This window comes from Stegostoma tigrinum, chromosome 7 (genome assembly GCF_030684315.1).
Source record: "Stegostoma tigrinum isolate sSteTig4 chromosome 7, sSteTig4.hap1, whole genome shotgun sequence".
Classification (NCBI taxonomy): Eukaryota; Metazoa; Chordata; class Chondrichthyes; order Orectolobiformes; family Stegostomatidae; genus Stegostoma; species Stegostoma tigrinum.
The window spans coordinates 87,713,251-87,729,736 of NC_081360.1; the positions used below are offsets into that span (position 1 = coordinate 87,713,251).

General features: G+C 41.1%; 1 protein-coding gene and 1 non-coding gene across 2 annotated transcripts in view; one reads left to right on the plus strand and one right to left on the minus strand.

The window, feature by feature from the left end:
- clasp1a (cytoplasmic linker associated protein 1a) overlaps positions 1–16,486 on the plus strand; it is a 287,369-nt gene that overhangs the window by 56,751 nt on the left and 214,132 nt on the right. Inside the window, exons 3-7 of the mRNA XM_059647511.1 lie at positions 7,656–7,734; positions 8,483–8,586; positions 8,962–9,053; positions 9,172–9,247; positions 14,406–14,503. Coding sequence (XP_059503494.1) covers positions 7,656–7,734; positions 8,483–8,586; positions 8,962–9,053; positions 9,172–9,247; positions 14,406–14,503 — 449 coding nt within the window. The remainder of the gene's footprint in view (positions 1–7,655; positions 7,735–8,482; positions 8,587–8,961; positions 9,054–9,171; positions 9,248–14,405; positions 14,504–16,486) is intronic.
- Positions 6,061–6,187, minus strand: LOC125454532 (U4atac minor spliceosomal RNA). The gene has a single exon (XR_007248021.1). It is a non-coding gene; the product is annotated as a U4atac minor spliceosomal RNA (small nuclear RNA).

Sequence of the window (16,486 nt, forward strand, 5' to 3'; positions counted from 1 at the left end):
ATGTCGTGTTTTTTTTTGTTTGTTCTGGTCAGAGTCTCAATATCTCTTGTCATCCTAGGTTCCCTACTCCTGCCAACCTTGCCCTTCACCTGCACAGGAACATATAGACTTTGAATTCTAGCTATCACACTTTTAAAAGACCTCCCCGTGCTGCAGGTTCCTTTGCCTGCAAACAAACTATTCTACTCAACCCCTGTAAGCTCCTGTCTAATTCCCTCAAAATTTGCCTTGTCCTATTTCTTAAAACTTGAGCCTGTGGACATGTTTTGTCCTCCATAACTATTTTAAAAGTAGTAAAACTACGGTCACTGTTTCCACAGTGCTCTCCAGTGTCATCTTAGCCACCTGGCTTGCCCAATTTCCCAAGAGTAGAGATAGTAGGAACTGCAGATGCTGGAAAATCCGAGATAACAAAGTGTAGAGCTGGATGAACACTGCAGGCTGAGCAGGAGAGCTGATGTTTTGGGTTGGGTTTTGTCCCTTCCCAAGTAGGACATTCATTTAATGCTTGAGGAAACTTCCCTCAACATGTTTAACAGATTCCACCCTATCTAAGCCCTTAACACCAAGGCTTTCCCAGTCTCTGCTAGGAAAATTAAAATACCCAGTTATGACAGCTCTATTGCTCCTGCAAATCTCACTAGTCTCCCTGCATATTTGTTCCTCTAATTCCGTTGACTATTTGGGGGTCCAATAGTACAACCCCAATAATGTCACTATTCCCCTCTCTCTCTTATTTCTTCATTCCACCCACAAAGCTGCAATAGATGATCTCTCTTATTTCATCTGACCACTGTTATGATACTCCCTTTAATCAAAAATGCAATTCCTAGACCCCTGGTCCTCCTGTCCTGAGGAAAGCGTCTGTGCAGGGCTGCCAGCCCTGTCCCTATTTCTGTAATGGCTATAATATCCTCGCCCCATGTACCCATCCACGGCCTTATCTGTCAGCCCTCTTGCGTTGAAATAGATGCAATTTAATCTCCTCAGCATTCCTCGCTCCCTGTTTTGGTGCAACCAATCCCTCTTAAACAGGTGACTTCTCTGCCCCAGAACAGATCCCAGTGAGCCAAGAATCTCGATCCCTGCCCCTGCCCTGATTCTTTAGCCGTGAATTCATCTGCCATTTCCTCCTGTTTTTATTCTCCTGTTCTTGCTCTCACTAGAATGTGAAGAATGTGGCACTGGAAGTAATCCAGAGATTACCAGCGTCGAAATCCTGGATTTTTAAACTTTCCTATTTCTCTAGAATCACTCTGCAGGACTTTATCCCTATTTCTACCTATGCCAATGTACACAATAACTTTTGGCTGCTCACCTTCCCCCTTGAAGGTTCTGCAACCGTTCTGAGACATCCTGGACATGTGCACCTGAGAGGCAACACACCATCCTGGATTCTTCTCTGCAGCCACAGAATCTCCTGTTTGTCCCGCTAACTATCAAGCCTCCTATCACTCGGGCCCTGTTTACGTTTACCTTTACCCTTTCCCATTGCACTCTAGAGCCAGTTGTATCCAAAACATTATACTTGTTTTCAAGGACATTGGCTGCAGGGGATTCTTGCACTCCCTGCCTACTCCCATTGGCTTTCCTGATGGTCACCCAGCTACTCTCTGCCTGCCTCACCAAAGCTCTTATTTATGATGTGCTCCTTGATAGGAGGCCCACAAGAATCCATTCTTCAGTGCCTCATTCATTCAATCCATTCATTCTTCCAAGTTCTAATGCATGCTTCTCCCTGCCAGTCACCCTGTGCTTGTTTATTGCTTTTTTAAATGTATTGTTAACAGCCCAACTCTTCTCATTAATATTCAGCCTCCTATTTTATCAAACTTACTAAAAGAGCTCAACAAAATCTCAGCAAGGAAAACAGCACAAGCAGGATTTAGTTGGTGCTTGCTCATATCGACCTTGTTGGAAACCATTACTAGCCATGTGTACTCTGTGTCCTCTGCATTCTGATGCTACACCTTGACAACACTGGCAACTGTAATTGTAATGTTGCTAAAAAGGACACTGCGTATCTCAGGGGCACATACTCAGCTCATGAGTTAAGCCATGCTGCATCTCTGGGCTCTTTTCTTGCTCTTTGAGAGAGTACGGAGAGATGGCTGGATTCACATAGCATACCTGTATTGCATTGCTCGCTTTGCCCTAACTTCCTGTGTTCTGTCCCCTCAGCCAGAAATACCAGGCTTGTATTACTATTTTCCTGCTGTGCAATTTAGTACAGGCATAAACCAGGCAACTTGTCATAGTGGGCCTCCATCAGTTCAAGGGGATTAGTCTTTGGGCAGGATGTTCCAGCATGACAAATCAGGGATTGCATCCGGTACCAGCCCAGACCCTTCATAGGTTGGTCAGAGTCGTGGTCCTCTTCTTGTGAGAGGTGAGAAATCGAATGTTAAGCATCTCACTGCTCATTTTGATTTTTTTTTCCCCCTCTGCCTTTTATGGACTGTCTGTAATGAGCATGTGTGTGTGAGGGAGAGAGAAGGTGGCGGATATTACAGGGGGTGAAAATAGGTGATGCAGCTGTTACTTTTGATGCAACTGTGGAGATGTCCAAAGTGATTAAGCACCTAAGAAGGCAGGCAGAGCTAATCATAGAATCCTTACCATGTGGAAGGCCATTCGGCCAGTTGAGTCCACACCATCCCTCCAATGAGCCTCCCACTCCACCTCTGTAATCCTGCATTTCCCATGGCCAGTCCAACTAGCCTGCACGTTTTTGAACTGAGAGGAAACCGTAGCACCCAGATGAAACCCACACAGGCGTAGGGAGAGCATGCCATCTCCAGGCAGACAGCCACCCAAAGGTGGAATCAAACCCAGGTCCCTGGTAAAGTGAGGCAGCAATGCTAACTGCTGAGCTGTCTTAATAGTTTGAGGGTTGGAGTGAATGGGTGAAGATGTTTCATGTGATAATGAATGGCTGAAGATGGGATGTGGGTACGGTAGTAGAGAGAGTGATTGACTGTGAGGTATCTGAGAGGGGATTATGGCATTTAAGCTGGAGTGGTGAGGACATTGTCTCCCTTCTTACATTGCTCTGTGTTCCTCCTGATGGCTGAGACAACTTTCATCCAGTTGAAATCCTCAGACCAGACAGGTTTTGTCTGGCGTTGAGGTTTCTGCTGCTTGTGCCGGGTGGAAAACGTTCCTGACTTTTGTACAACTCCATCCAGCAAGACCTCCAGGATCCTGGTTAGAAAGTGGAGCATTGATTTCACCACTCACCCTCTCCCCATACTGGGAGCTGTGCAGAGTAGTTGTGGACTGGCAATACTACGTTGTGTGCACTGGGCTTTAAAAGCTGACATGGGTGCAAGGGATGCCTGCTGTGTTCAGTTGTTCCTGGTGTGTGGCAAGATGGAGTGGAAATCCAATATGAGACACCCTAAAGGGGTGGAGTTAGGTAATTAAACAGCCAAGTTTGTCAAGCTACAGTAAGAAAACCAGCAAGGCCTCAGTGACAAATGCATGCAATTGGGTTATAAGCGAATTGGACTTTGCCTGTGTTTTAACTCACGCTGTATTGTGAATATGTTTAGAACTGTGGTGGGAGGTGACAGATATTTTTTAATCAGCCTGTTCATAGATGTTACCCACTTTCGGAGCAGGTGGGCTGGGGGTCTGTTCAGTTATTAGACTCTCCTAGTGTCTCAAGTCTATGTAAGTATTAGTATTGTATGTATGAGCGAGAGGTCTTTTGGTTTTGTTTTGGTTAGAGACAAATTCTAATGGCCTGTTTGTTTACTTGATATGCAGCCTGAATAGAACCGAACTGCATTTGTGGTAATGTTTGCCAGCAGATTTTTTTTTTATGAATGAAGTTTTTTTTAGATAGAAGGTGGGATTTGAACCCAGCCTCCAGGTTCACAGTCGGGATACTGCCACTGAGCCTTATGAATCCTTGGGTGAAGGGTGTATTTTTAATCAACCTGTTTGGACATATTAAGACACATCTGCATTAACAGGTAGGGACAGTGTTGATGTGCCAACAGAACCCTAAAATATGTTTTGTACCCAAATAAAATAAAACAGTTGCTGGAGATCTGAAACAAAAACAAAAATTGCTGGAGAAACTCAGGTCTGGCAGCATCTGTGGGGAGAAAGCAGAGTTAACGTTTGAATCCATTGACTCTGCTGATTCTGCAGTTCTGACAATGTTTTTGCTTCAGTTTTATTTAATCAACCTCTTTTGAAAGTTATGACACACACTGTACAGACACCACACCCTGAGGTGGGGCTTGAGCCCAGAGTTTCTGGCCCAGAGGTAAGGGCACTATTACCGCACCTCAACATCCAGGCTGGTCAGGAATGTGTTTATGATCCAAGCTAGACACCGCCTTGTTTTTACTTCCCTGTTTAGCTTGGTTTTTGTAAGAAAATCCGGAGTGATATTTAGTTCCTTGAATGTGTTCACTGACGAATTTGTATTATGCATTCTTTGCATTCTTCTTTGCCCTTCCTGATTGATTCCTGAAAAAAATGGTTGGGAATTGTTGGGGGTGGGCAGGTATTAAAGCTGCAATGCTCTGATTGCGTTCATCAAGTAAGGTGATAGATATGTCATTTGTTAATGATCCTTGATATCTGTCAAAAACATAGAGCATGTGCACTCTGAAGTCTGGCGATCTTTGGTGCTTAGTGGGCAGAGAGAAGCAGCATGAAATCTAAGTGTAATTCCAGGAGGGTAATATTCTCAAGAATCTTCTTTATTTACAAACATATATTGTATTCATAAGTTATCAAAAGTACGTTATGAAATGTTTGTAGTTAGGCATTACAGAAATTACAGTTAGGATACTACATTTTCCATTTGAGTATTACATTCCTCAAATTGCCTCCATCCAAATGCAAGATTGGAACATTTTGTAAATGTGACTAGTGTGCACATGTGTATCAATACAAACAATAAGGGGTTCTGTAGATTAGTAATACGTTGGTAATTAGGCAGAAAGGGCCTTAGATTGTGGTCTTTCCCCACTGTGCTTTGCAATAGCTGCTTCAAGCAATGGTCAAAAGTCACAGGACGCCAAGTTATATTCCAACAGACTTAATTAAGATCACTGCTCCTTCATCAGGTGAAGTGGTCGAGTCACTTGACCTTGAATTGGCCGGTCTATAACATTTTGGTTGAGGCCAAGCCCTTGCACTAAAAGATCCACACGCTGTGGGATGACTTCTGTTCAAAAGTGCTTTTCTGTACAGATGTTTTTTCCATGAAGGGCAAATGACACATTACAGTCTAATCACTTGGAAAATGGAAAGAACTGTGGATGCTGTAAATAAGAAACAACAAGAACAAAAGTTTCTGGAAAAGTTCAGCAGGAGGCCCTGGATGGATGTGTCGTCTAAGGAATGGGGGAGGCGGAGTTGAAATGGTTCGCAACTGGGAGGTGCAGTTGTTTATTGCGAACTGAGTGCAGGTGTTCTGCAAAGCGGTCCCCAAGCCTCAACTTGGTTTCCCCAATGTAGAGAGAGCCACACTGGGGGACACCCCCCCCCCCCCCCCCCAAACCAGCCCAGCTTGTCCCCGCCTCCCTAACCTGTTCTTCCTCTCACTGGTCCCCTCCTCCCACCTCAAGCCGCACCACCATGTCCTACCTACTAACTTCCATCCCACTTGCTTGACCTGTTCATCCTCTCTGGACCGTCCTCTCCCCATCCACCCATACTCTTTGTCTCCACCTATTTTCTCGTATCTGTCTTCAGTCTGCCTCCCCCTTTCTCCCTATTTATTTCAGAATCCTGTCCCCATGCCCCTTTTTCTGATGGAGGGTCTAGGTCCAAAATGACAGCTTTTGTGCTCCTAAGATACTGCTTGTCCTGCTGTGTTCATCCAGCCCCACACTTCCAGAAGGTTCAGTGGTAATCATGGCTGGACTGGTGTTTCCAATGCCTGCTGCAACAGCGTTGGTGGGTGGTCATCATACTGCATTCAGTGGATGTACAGAAATGCATGTATAGTGACACAGTTAAAATTGTTCATTATTTGGTTTCATACACCACAAAATAGTTGGTTAACTACTTTGACAGTTTACAAATCCTAAAGGTTCCAAAAATTGCACCAAAGCCTAAACAAACGTCTAGGTGATGCACATGTGTTGTAATGGTGTTAGCAGTGCTGTTCTCACCAAACGTTCATTGAACAGCAACACAACCCCAAGATAAGGACAGTTGACTAAAATTGCATGTAGAGGGGAGGGTAGGTGAATAGTACCACCTTTAACTTATTGTGACTATTTTTTCTATTTTTGTTTGGCTTGTGTGCAGACTAGTACATCTTTATTAATAACTTTTATTAGAGTGTAATGATGTTTAAAACATGGCGATTGTGTGTCTTTTTGAGGAGAAAATAGTTATTCAAATTACCCATAATGCATTGCAGCAGCAGCAGCACCAGCTGTTTGAATTTAGGAATTGCAATATATTTCTTGGGTTGCTAATTATTGCGCTACAATGCTTCAGTATATTAAAACAACTTTAATATCAGCGATTGTTTTTATCTTTAATATGTATGTATATAATAACCCTGTGATATTTTTGCCTGGCTTTTGTTTGATGTCCCATTGGGCATCTGAATCTTACATTGATCAACCCTAATAATTTGCTATGCATCAATCAGAACAACTGGTGGAATCAATTCGGGTTTATTTCCAAGGTACCCTTTCTCTGATGACCTACCTGCCCAACTGTGTATGAATCTGAGTTTCTCCATTAATGTACGGTGGAAAAAATGGTAGTAGCTCTGCAGACCTTGATGTTAGATTTGCTAAATTACAAGTATTTTCACCCTGTTAAATACAGTCAAAAAGCTATAACATCAGAATGTGATAAAACATTTAAATGTTATCAGTGTGATTGGCAAATGGTCCTTTTAAACAGCTTCAGGACTTGCAAAAATTCCTGTGTTTCCATTCCAGGGGCTGCGGCCCAAATTCTTTACGTATGCCGAATGGACAAGACAGACGATGCTGCACGTTACTGAGGACAGTGCCCTCTATAGACATTGACAGAATATCACTTCACATTCGGCAAACTAGCTGATTTGTTTGGCTCCAAGGATCTGCATGTTTTAAAAAAAGTAACATTAAAAATCAAGTGTGCAAGCTTAACTGAAAGGCTGATGCAGTGTGCTAAATGAAGAAGCTGAACTTCATTTGGATTATATGGCTTTTTCTTGTCCTTGATTTTGCTCTTGTTCCTTCAGTCTGAAGGAAATACCAGAATTTTTTGTGTATTGTCGGCACAAACCTTTCAGTATAGCAACAGTGTTTTGGACTGGAGTTCAGCTGAATATGCCATTTTGTCATCTTTTGTAATAGAAGTAAAATTGAAAGCACTTTTTTTTCCTGGTCCATGTTAAACCTTTTCTTTTAATGTTTGTTTTTGATTCATGCCCCTTTTCATTTACTGAGAGCTCACAATTGGACTAATGTATCCCTAAAAATAGCCCTCACCAAGTCCTTCATTCTCGCCTCCTGTCTTTCTTCCTGTTCAAATGCCTATTTTCAATACTCTTATCTAGAAGCATTCTGTGACAATCCTTAAAGTAACTAAGTGCAGATATCTTTTCATTTCTGCTCTTCTAATTTCTATCTTTGGATGCTTTGGTCTCACATGAATTTTGTAATTTATTTTTACAGGTGGCTTTATTTGGTATAGAAATTTTATCAACCCTCATTTCACGTCTTCAGGATCACTTTAAAACACATATTGGTACAGGTATGTTTCACTTCTGGTTGATTTCAGTTTCTGAATTATTTGAATAAATTAATATGGTCACTTTTATCAAAGATTGTTTTGTAGTTTTCTGTAATATGTTCTCCCTTCAAGTGGATTTAAGATTACGTGGCTCTGTTTAAAAGAATATTATCCCTGAGAGTTGTTTTTATTTCAACCCGTATCTGTCATTCACCATCACTAATACATTATAAAGAAATTATTTTCTTTGGAAGGCTGTGGGGCCTTCCAATGAAAGTTGCTACTGTGAATCCCGATGATCACGAATGTATTATAGTTCAGAAATACCTAAATGAAAAGTACTTTGCGAACGTGCTAAGGTGGTGAGATGCGATACAAATACAAGTTTTTCTGTTTGTAATGGGTTTTAATCTGCATGTTTTTAATGTGAAAGTCTGAAAATGATAAAAGTTGGACCATTAACTTTTTTGTTTGGAAGAAAAGTTGCCTAAAATATGTTGCATCATTTATGCAAAGCTTACATCTAAATAGATGCTTAAAACAACCTGATGTGTCTCAGAATCTGTCAGTACTTTTAATAACAGTGTGAAGAATTGAGCAGTTGTTTCACAGCGAGTAGGAAGCAAAATGCCTGGTATAACTTGAACGGAAAATAAACATATTCACCTGAACCGGTTTTGAGTTATTTTGCCGTCAGTTTAGTTTTAAACAATAAGCTATAAATGTGTTTAATTTTAAACATGCATTGTCTGTTTCTAATTTTATGCAGTGTTGCCAAGTCTAATAGATAGACTAGGGGATGCTAAGGATCCAGTTCGAGAACAAGATCAAATCCTTCTGTTAAAAATTATGGAGCTATCAGCTACTCCACAGGTACATAACAGCAAGAAACCTCACTTTGTTCTCTCCTCTTTTTTGATGCTATTGTATTTGCAAGAGCTATTTTAAAAATCTTCTCTACCTATGGTTAATGGGACCTGTTAATATTGGCTGTGTTTCATAGTTGATAAATTTACCTTTGTTTGGATTCAGCATTGGTTTATGGCTTGGGTTGCTTTTGGCTTGAGTCTAATGCACAAATAATCCTAGCAACTGCTAGGTTGGGTAAACTGCACTGCTTGAAATGGATATTCAGTAATATATTATGTGTTGGGTGTTTGTTTTGGTTAGTGCTTTAAACATAAGGTGCTCATTTGGCTATTTCACTTTAACAAGCTAATGATGGATCCTTCTATACTTTTTCTCAAGTACGTCTGGGAGCGAATGTTAGGAGGGTTTAAACATAAGAATTTTCGAACGAGGGAAGGGATTTGCCTTTGCCTTATTAGCACATTAAATGCGTAAGTATATGAATTGGTTTTGAAATCTTTTACCTAAAGTTTTTGATTTTGTTTTCTGTTCTTTTAGTAGCAGCCGTACAGGGCAAATTGAACATTTGTCATTTTTCTCTTTTTTCAGTTACGGAGCTCACAGTTTAACTCTGAGCAAAATTGTACCGCATATCTGTAATTTATTAGGAGATCCAAACAGTCAGGTGAGTAATTGACTAGTTTAAAAGCAAAAGTGTTTTCAGTTTTTGCCTAGTTTGTCTGATTTCAGTTTGACATACAGTTGCAAATTGACGAATTTTGAAATTCAGCTGTGAAAAATGAATATAGACATATTTTTGGGAGATAATAATTGGCAAGGCAAAAATAACCTCAAACAAGGACACTCGTAGTGTGAATTCCATCTCAGTCAATGACGAGTTGTGAAAAATATTAAAAGTTTGATTTTAAATCCTGTTGCATCCTGTAATGAGACATCCATACTCCTGTATAATTTGCTAATTTTTGACTTTTGTATAGTTCACAATTTTTTGTCTTCATAGTCCACCTTTACACTTCGTGCATGTTATTGGACAATTGGAATTCCTTGCTGACATTCATAACAGTTACTATTCAACATTTGTTTTATGTCCTGTGCTGGTTTTGCTAATAAGCCTGTTCTGTTCCTGTGCTTTTGATATGATTTGATTTGATGTAGCCATCTATTGGTTCATGAGGACCTTGCAGGAGGAGCACACTGCCACCTGTAGGATGGTAGAAAAGTGCACATATACAATAATAGGGCAGTAATTATCATGATTTTTACAAAAGCAAATATAGTGAGAAGTGTTTTAAATCACCATATGATGACACCTATTGTTAATAACAGAAGGCATAGACAAGAAAAAAAAATTGTAAAATAAGTTTATCTTACAATTCACAGCTCCTGAGTTTGGGAAAAGGCAGTAGTGATGGAGAAAGTCGCCGAAGCTGCTGCAAAAGAAAAATTTTAAAGCACTGTGAAACTGGGAATCTGAAATAAAAATAACATGCTGGAGAAACTTAGGTCTGGCAACATCTGTGGAAAGAGAAACCGAGTTTAATGTTTTAAGTCCAACATGACTGCTCATTAAGACCCATTTACAATGCTTTTTAGTTGACCTATACTTTGACTATTGTGCCAAAGAAGTAGCAAACTTACTTCCCCTTTTACAAACAGCAAACTATTCAACTTGCATTTAGAGTCATAGAGTTACACTGTGCGAAAACAGACCCTTTGGTCCAACTCGTAAATGGTGACCAGATAACCTGAACTAATCTCATCCCATTTCGCAAAATTTGTCCCATATTCCTCTAAACCCTTCCTATTCATGTACCCATCCAGGTAGCTTTTTTAAAATGTTGTTGTAATTTTACCTCCATCACTTATCCTGGAAATTGGTAAAGAATTGTAGTAACACCATTAGATACGAGAAATAGAAATAGGTACAGGAGTTGCTCATTTGGTCCCTTGAGCCTGCGGTGCTATCTAATCAGATCATGGCTGATCTGACATTCCTTATGACTACTTTCCTGCCCATACTCTGTAACCTTTGACTCTTCAACTGATCAAGAATCTCTCTGCCTTAAAGTTACACAAAGACTTCATAACTTGCTTCATGGTAAGGAGTTCCAAAGGTTCTCAACTCTGAGAGAAGAAATTCCTCCTCCTCTTGGTTTAAATTTGTGCTCATTAATTCTGTCCCCGGTCCTAGACTCTCGCATGAGGGAGGCATTCTGTCAGCATTTATCCTGTCAAGTTTCTTAACAATCCGATGTTTCTTTGAGATAGCATCTCCAAGCTCCAGTGAGTAGAGTCCCAGCCTGTTTAGCCTTTACTTAGCAGTGCCAGAGAAAAATCTAGTGAAACTTCTCTGAATTGTCTCCATTGAAATGATATCATTCATTTCTCCCAAAACTGCTCATATATCATGTGTACTGTCATTGGTTACCACTGCTGCTGCTTCACAGTGCCAGGGACCCGAGTTTGATTCCATCCCTGTGTGGTTGTCAGCGTGAAATTTGTACATTTTCTCTGTGTTTGTGTGGCTTTTGTCCAGGTGATCCAGTTTCCTCTCAGTTCAACGATGCGTAGGTTAGGTGGATTGGCCATGCTCAATTGCCAATAGGGTCCAGGAATCTGCAGGCTGGGTGGGTTAGCCTGGGAGATACAGGGTTACAGGGATAGGGTTTGTGTTTGGGTGAGATGCTGTTCAGAGGGGCAGTGTGGACTCGATGGGCTGAATGACCTGCTTCCACACTAGAGATTCTATAATTCTGGTCTGTGATTCTACTCCAGATATGGTCTCTCCAGTAGTATGTAGTATTAAAAAAAAAACTCACTACTCTTGTACTTTAACCCACTTGAAATAGGGAATATGTTTCTGTTAGCCTTCTAGATTACCTGCTGCACTTGTGTGCTAACTTCCTGTGTTTTTTGCATAAATACCCCAAGTACCTTTTTGCGTTGCATCTTTCTGCAGTTTTTCTCCATTTAAATAATACTCTGTTCTTTTGGTTCTCCCTTCTAAATTGAGCAACTTTGACTTTTCCCACATTATATACTTACCTTGTATCCCATTCTCAACCTGACTTTCCACCCATTTTTGTGCCATTTTCAAATTAGGCCACAAAATCTTCTCTTCCTTCCTCCAAGCCATTACAATATATTGTAAATAATTACAGTCACTGATCCTTTGGATCTCAACTGGCCACGGGTCGCCAACATGACAAAGAACCCCTTATCTCGACTCAGTTTTCTGCCCACTAGTCAATTCACTGTGTATGCCAATGTGCTACTTCCAACACTGAGCTCTTATGACTCAACCTTTTGTGAAATACCTTGTTGAGTGGGGATAAACCCTGTCTAAGAAAAACACTTTTACCTACATATTTTGTCGGTAGAGTTTGAACTTATCACGTTAGCAGGAGGTAGGCAGATAGGAAAGTGGAGTTGAGACCAAAACCAAATAAGTCTTGATCTAGTCAAATGGTGCATCAGGCTTGAAGGGTTGAATGTTCCACTCCTGCTCCAAGTCCTGTTCACCATTGTATTTCATTAGTAGTGCTACTATATTTAAAATAGTTTTACGTTTGGGATAATGTGCACTTTTATTTTATTAGGAAATAATCAGAAAACTTAAAGCTTCTTGGTCATAGTTCAATACTGTCCATCTATTTTATAGATTTGATCTACCTTATTGAATATTTGCAGAAAATGTTGATCAAGATCCATGATTTTATCTAGGTCACTAAAAAGAACTAATATCAAGAGTAATTAGTTAATTTTCAGACATAGAGCATTAAATAGCTAAGCATATTTAAAACTTCAGTTTTGAAATTAAGTGAAATAGAACACATGTTTTCACCTGAGGAACAGGAGAATATTGTAGTGGAGATGACTGAATTATGGGCCACTAGAATTGAAAGGATTATGGTTAGTAAGGAGGTGGTGTTATCGATTCTCGAAGGTGTGAAGGTAGATAAATCCCCTGGGCCGGATGGGATTTTGCCGAGGATTCTCTGGGAAGCTAGGGAGGTGGCAGTGGAGCCTTTGGCCTTGATCTTTGAGGCCTCATTGCCTACAGGTTTAGTATGAAAGGACTGGAGGATTGCAAATGTTGTGCCCTGGTTCAAGAAGGGCAGTAGGGATGACCCCAGGTAATTATAGACCTGTGAGCCTTACATCTGTTATAGGAAAAGTTTTGGAAAGGAATATAAGAGAGAGGATTTATAATCATCTAGCAAGCAACAATTTTATTGGAGATAGTCAACATGGATTCGTCAAGGGCAGGTTGTGTCTCACAAACCTCATTGAGTTTTTTGAGAAGGTGACCAAGGATGTGGGTGAGGGTAGGGCATTTGACATGGTGTACATGGACTTCAGTAAAGCATTTGATAAGGTTCCACATGGTAGGCTATTGGAGAAAATACAGAGGCACGGGATTGAGGGAGATTTAACAGTTTGGATTAGAAACTGGCTTTCTGTAAGAAGGCAACAAGTGGTGGTTGACGGAAAATATTCAGCCTGGAGTCAGGTTACTAGTGGTGTGCCTCAAGGATCTGTTTTGGGACCACTGCTGATTGTTGTTTTTATAAATGACGTGGACGCAGGCATAGTTGGATGGATCAGTAAGTTTGCAGATGACAGTAAAGTCGGTGGAATGTTGGACAGTGTGGAAGAATGTTGCAGGGAGACTTGGATAAACTGCAGAATTGGGCTGAAAGGTGGCAAATGGAGTTCAATGCGGATAAATGTGAGGTAATTCACTTTGTGAAGAATAATAGGAAGGCAGAATACTGGGTCAATGGAAAGATTCTTGGTAGTGTGGATATGCAGAGCGATCCTGGTGTCCATGCACATCGATCCCTGAAAGTTGCCACCCAGGTTGATAGTGCTGTTAAGAAGGCTTATGGTCTGTTAGGTTTTATTGGTAAAGGGATTGAGTTCCGGAGCTGTGATGTCAAGCTGCTACTGTACAAAATGCTAGTGCAGCCTCATGTTCTGGTCGCCCCATTATAGGTAGGATGTAGAAGCATTGGAAAAGGTGCAGAGGAGATTTACCAGGATGTTGCCTGGTCTGGAGCGCAGGCCCTGTGAAAAAGGCTTGGGTTATATAGGACTTGGGTCTGTTCTCATTGGAGAGAAGGAGGCTAAGAGGGAATTTAATAGAGACATTCAAGATGATCAGAGGATTAGATAGGGTGGACAGTGAGAGTCTCTTTCCGAGGATGATGACTTCAGCTTGTACAAGGGGGCATAGCTGCAAATTGAGGGGTGACAGATTTAAGACAGATGTCAGAGGCAGGTTCTTTACTCAGAGAGTGGTAAGGGCATGGAGCGCCCTGCCTGCCAATGTAGTTAACTCAGCCACATTAGGGGCTTTTAAACAGGCTTTGGATAAGCATAAGTATGATGATGGGATAGTGTCAGGGGTTGGGCTTAGATTAGTTCACAGGCTGGCTCAACATCAAGGGCTGAAGAGCCTGTTCTGCGCTGTATTGTTCTATGTTCTATATGGAAAAAGAATAGGCCACATGAGCCCTTAAGCTTGAACTGCTATCTAATAGGATCACAGGTCTTTGTAATTTCACTTTTTTTCTGTCCAGTCCCCTTTTATCTGTTGATTTCTCTTAGAGCCCAACAACCCACTGATCTTGACCTGAATCTACTCTATCGGATTTCCGCAGCTGTCAGAAATGTAACTTCAAGAGCAATGGTAGTAGCAAATGTGAAACTAAACACCCCTGAATTGCAGCTAAATTAAACTCATAGAAAACTTGATTGTAACTAATCATGCAGAAATTTAAATTCTAATTGTATTTGAATTCATTTTCACTCTTCAGGTCCGAGATGCCGCAATAAATAGTTTAGTCGAAATATATAAGCATGTTGGAGAGAGAGTCCGTGCGGATCTTCATAAAAAGGGGCTACCACAATCAAGGTAAGAAAATTATGCCAACCGTTAGATTGAAATGTCTGTTACTGCTGACCTGTGTTCATTATGTAATTCTGATACTTGTTACTTCTTTCAGTAAACGTAATATTCATATTATTACTGTTGTGATTAAAACTAAGTGTATTTAATTAGTAAATTTTCTGAAGTACTTAAGTTAATAAGAGAACATGTTACATATTTATGGATTTCATTGCAACGGCATAATAGTGTATCTGATCTTTCCAGTGATAACAGTAGCTATTTGTTGTTTTCTTGCCTCTGAGATTCATGATCAAGAGGGAGTCTTTATTATCACTATCACTGCAGAACGTGAAAAGTATTTTTTGTATATTATCGTTCTATGGTGCAGGCTGGACATTACAAATCTTTCTTTAATAGGACAAATATCAGTATTGCTAATTCTTTGTTTTTCTGCCTTGTTTGTCTTGTCCTTCATTTGTCATAAGTTATTGAGCTCATAAGTTTCATAGGCAGGTGAAATAATCGTCAGTCTTTGGTACTCGCAGTTGGAGTTTCCATTGTCAGATAATGATAAGAAAGATAGATGTTTAAAATGCCCCATATGGTGATTTGTACATAGACTATTTCTCGCGTATATCGTATTTTGAGACTGAATTTGTGGCTTTTCTGTTCAGTGTGGCAGTTGTTGCCCACAGAATTCAGTAAAGTCCCCAATATCTGATGCTCTTTTGGCCAGAATTAGAATATCCTTTATGACATATAATCAATGACTATAGTGAAAAACTTACATGTTGCCACTTAGTGTCAACTTAGATATAAAAATACCTTGGCACAGCTTCGTTAGCTGCAAGATCATGATGATAATAAAATAGTGCCCAGCATTATAGAAATAAAAGCTCAGTACAATGTACCACACTTACACCCAGCTTCCAGTCCACGCTAGGACTAGCTCGACACCGCACTGGTGACACACCATGCTGGGAGGTTACCACCAATGTGGTGTGGTTACTGCACCAGATTGGGAGGTTGCCATGCCGACGCCATGAGGCTGCTGCAGAAGGCTGGGAAGACATCACCCCACACAAGGAGGTTGCTGTGGGAGGATACCATGCCAAGCCGAGAGGCTGATGCTGGAGGCCACTGGAACGTCACTGCTAGAGGCTAGGAAGTTGTTCATACAACTGGCAATCAGAGTAGGTTTCCTCAAATTGGGAACTGATCATTTGGTCGCCTCTGTCTCCTTTTTTTGGTCCATTCTTGTAGATGGTATATAGGTGGTCCTGGCTGTAACCAGCAGATGTAACTGGTACTCCCCCCCCATAAACCTTCCACACCATCATCCCTACAGCGTGCTGGAGACCAGGGAGCTTGATGTATTTGCGAAGTTCCTTTTCTCCCCCACCCCCTCAAACATCCATCTCATCTTGAGAACATATACTGTGTCGGAGCACTGTACTATTCCTGTTCTGAATGTCCATGCACCTGAGTAATGGATCATGGTACATTATTTGACAGAGCACATGAGAGCTAATCTTGATCATTATTGCATCTGATACAGAAGTATTTTTGTTTACTGTGGGACGTGGATGTTGCTGGCTGGCCGGCAATTTTATTGCTCATCTCTACTTGTCCCCGAGAAGGTGGTGGTGAGCTGCTTTCTTTACTCCTGCAGTCTTTAAGCTGTAAGCTGACCCACATAATGCCCTTAGGGAGAGAATTCCAGGGTTTTGACTCCTTGACAGGTGAAAGCATGGTGATTATAACTCTTGTTTTCAGCGGCAGCAGCATGAGCCAGAGTGCCGACAGGAAGGTAAGGCGGCTTTTGTGTTCTCCCTGTATAAAAACATCCCTAGTGCAGCAAGCGGCCACCTTGTTTTCAGCGTGGGTGCGTGGAGGAAACGTGAGCCAGGAAGAAACAGATAAATTCGGGCATTGGCTAAACCCGAAACACCACACTTCTAGTGTCTCACATCTATCCTCCTCCTCTAACCAAAAAAGACTGTAGGA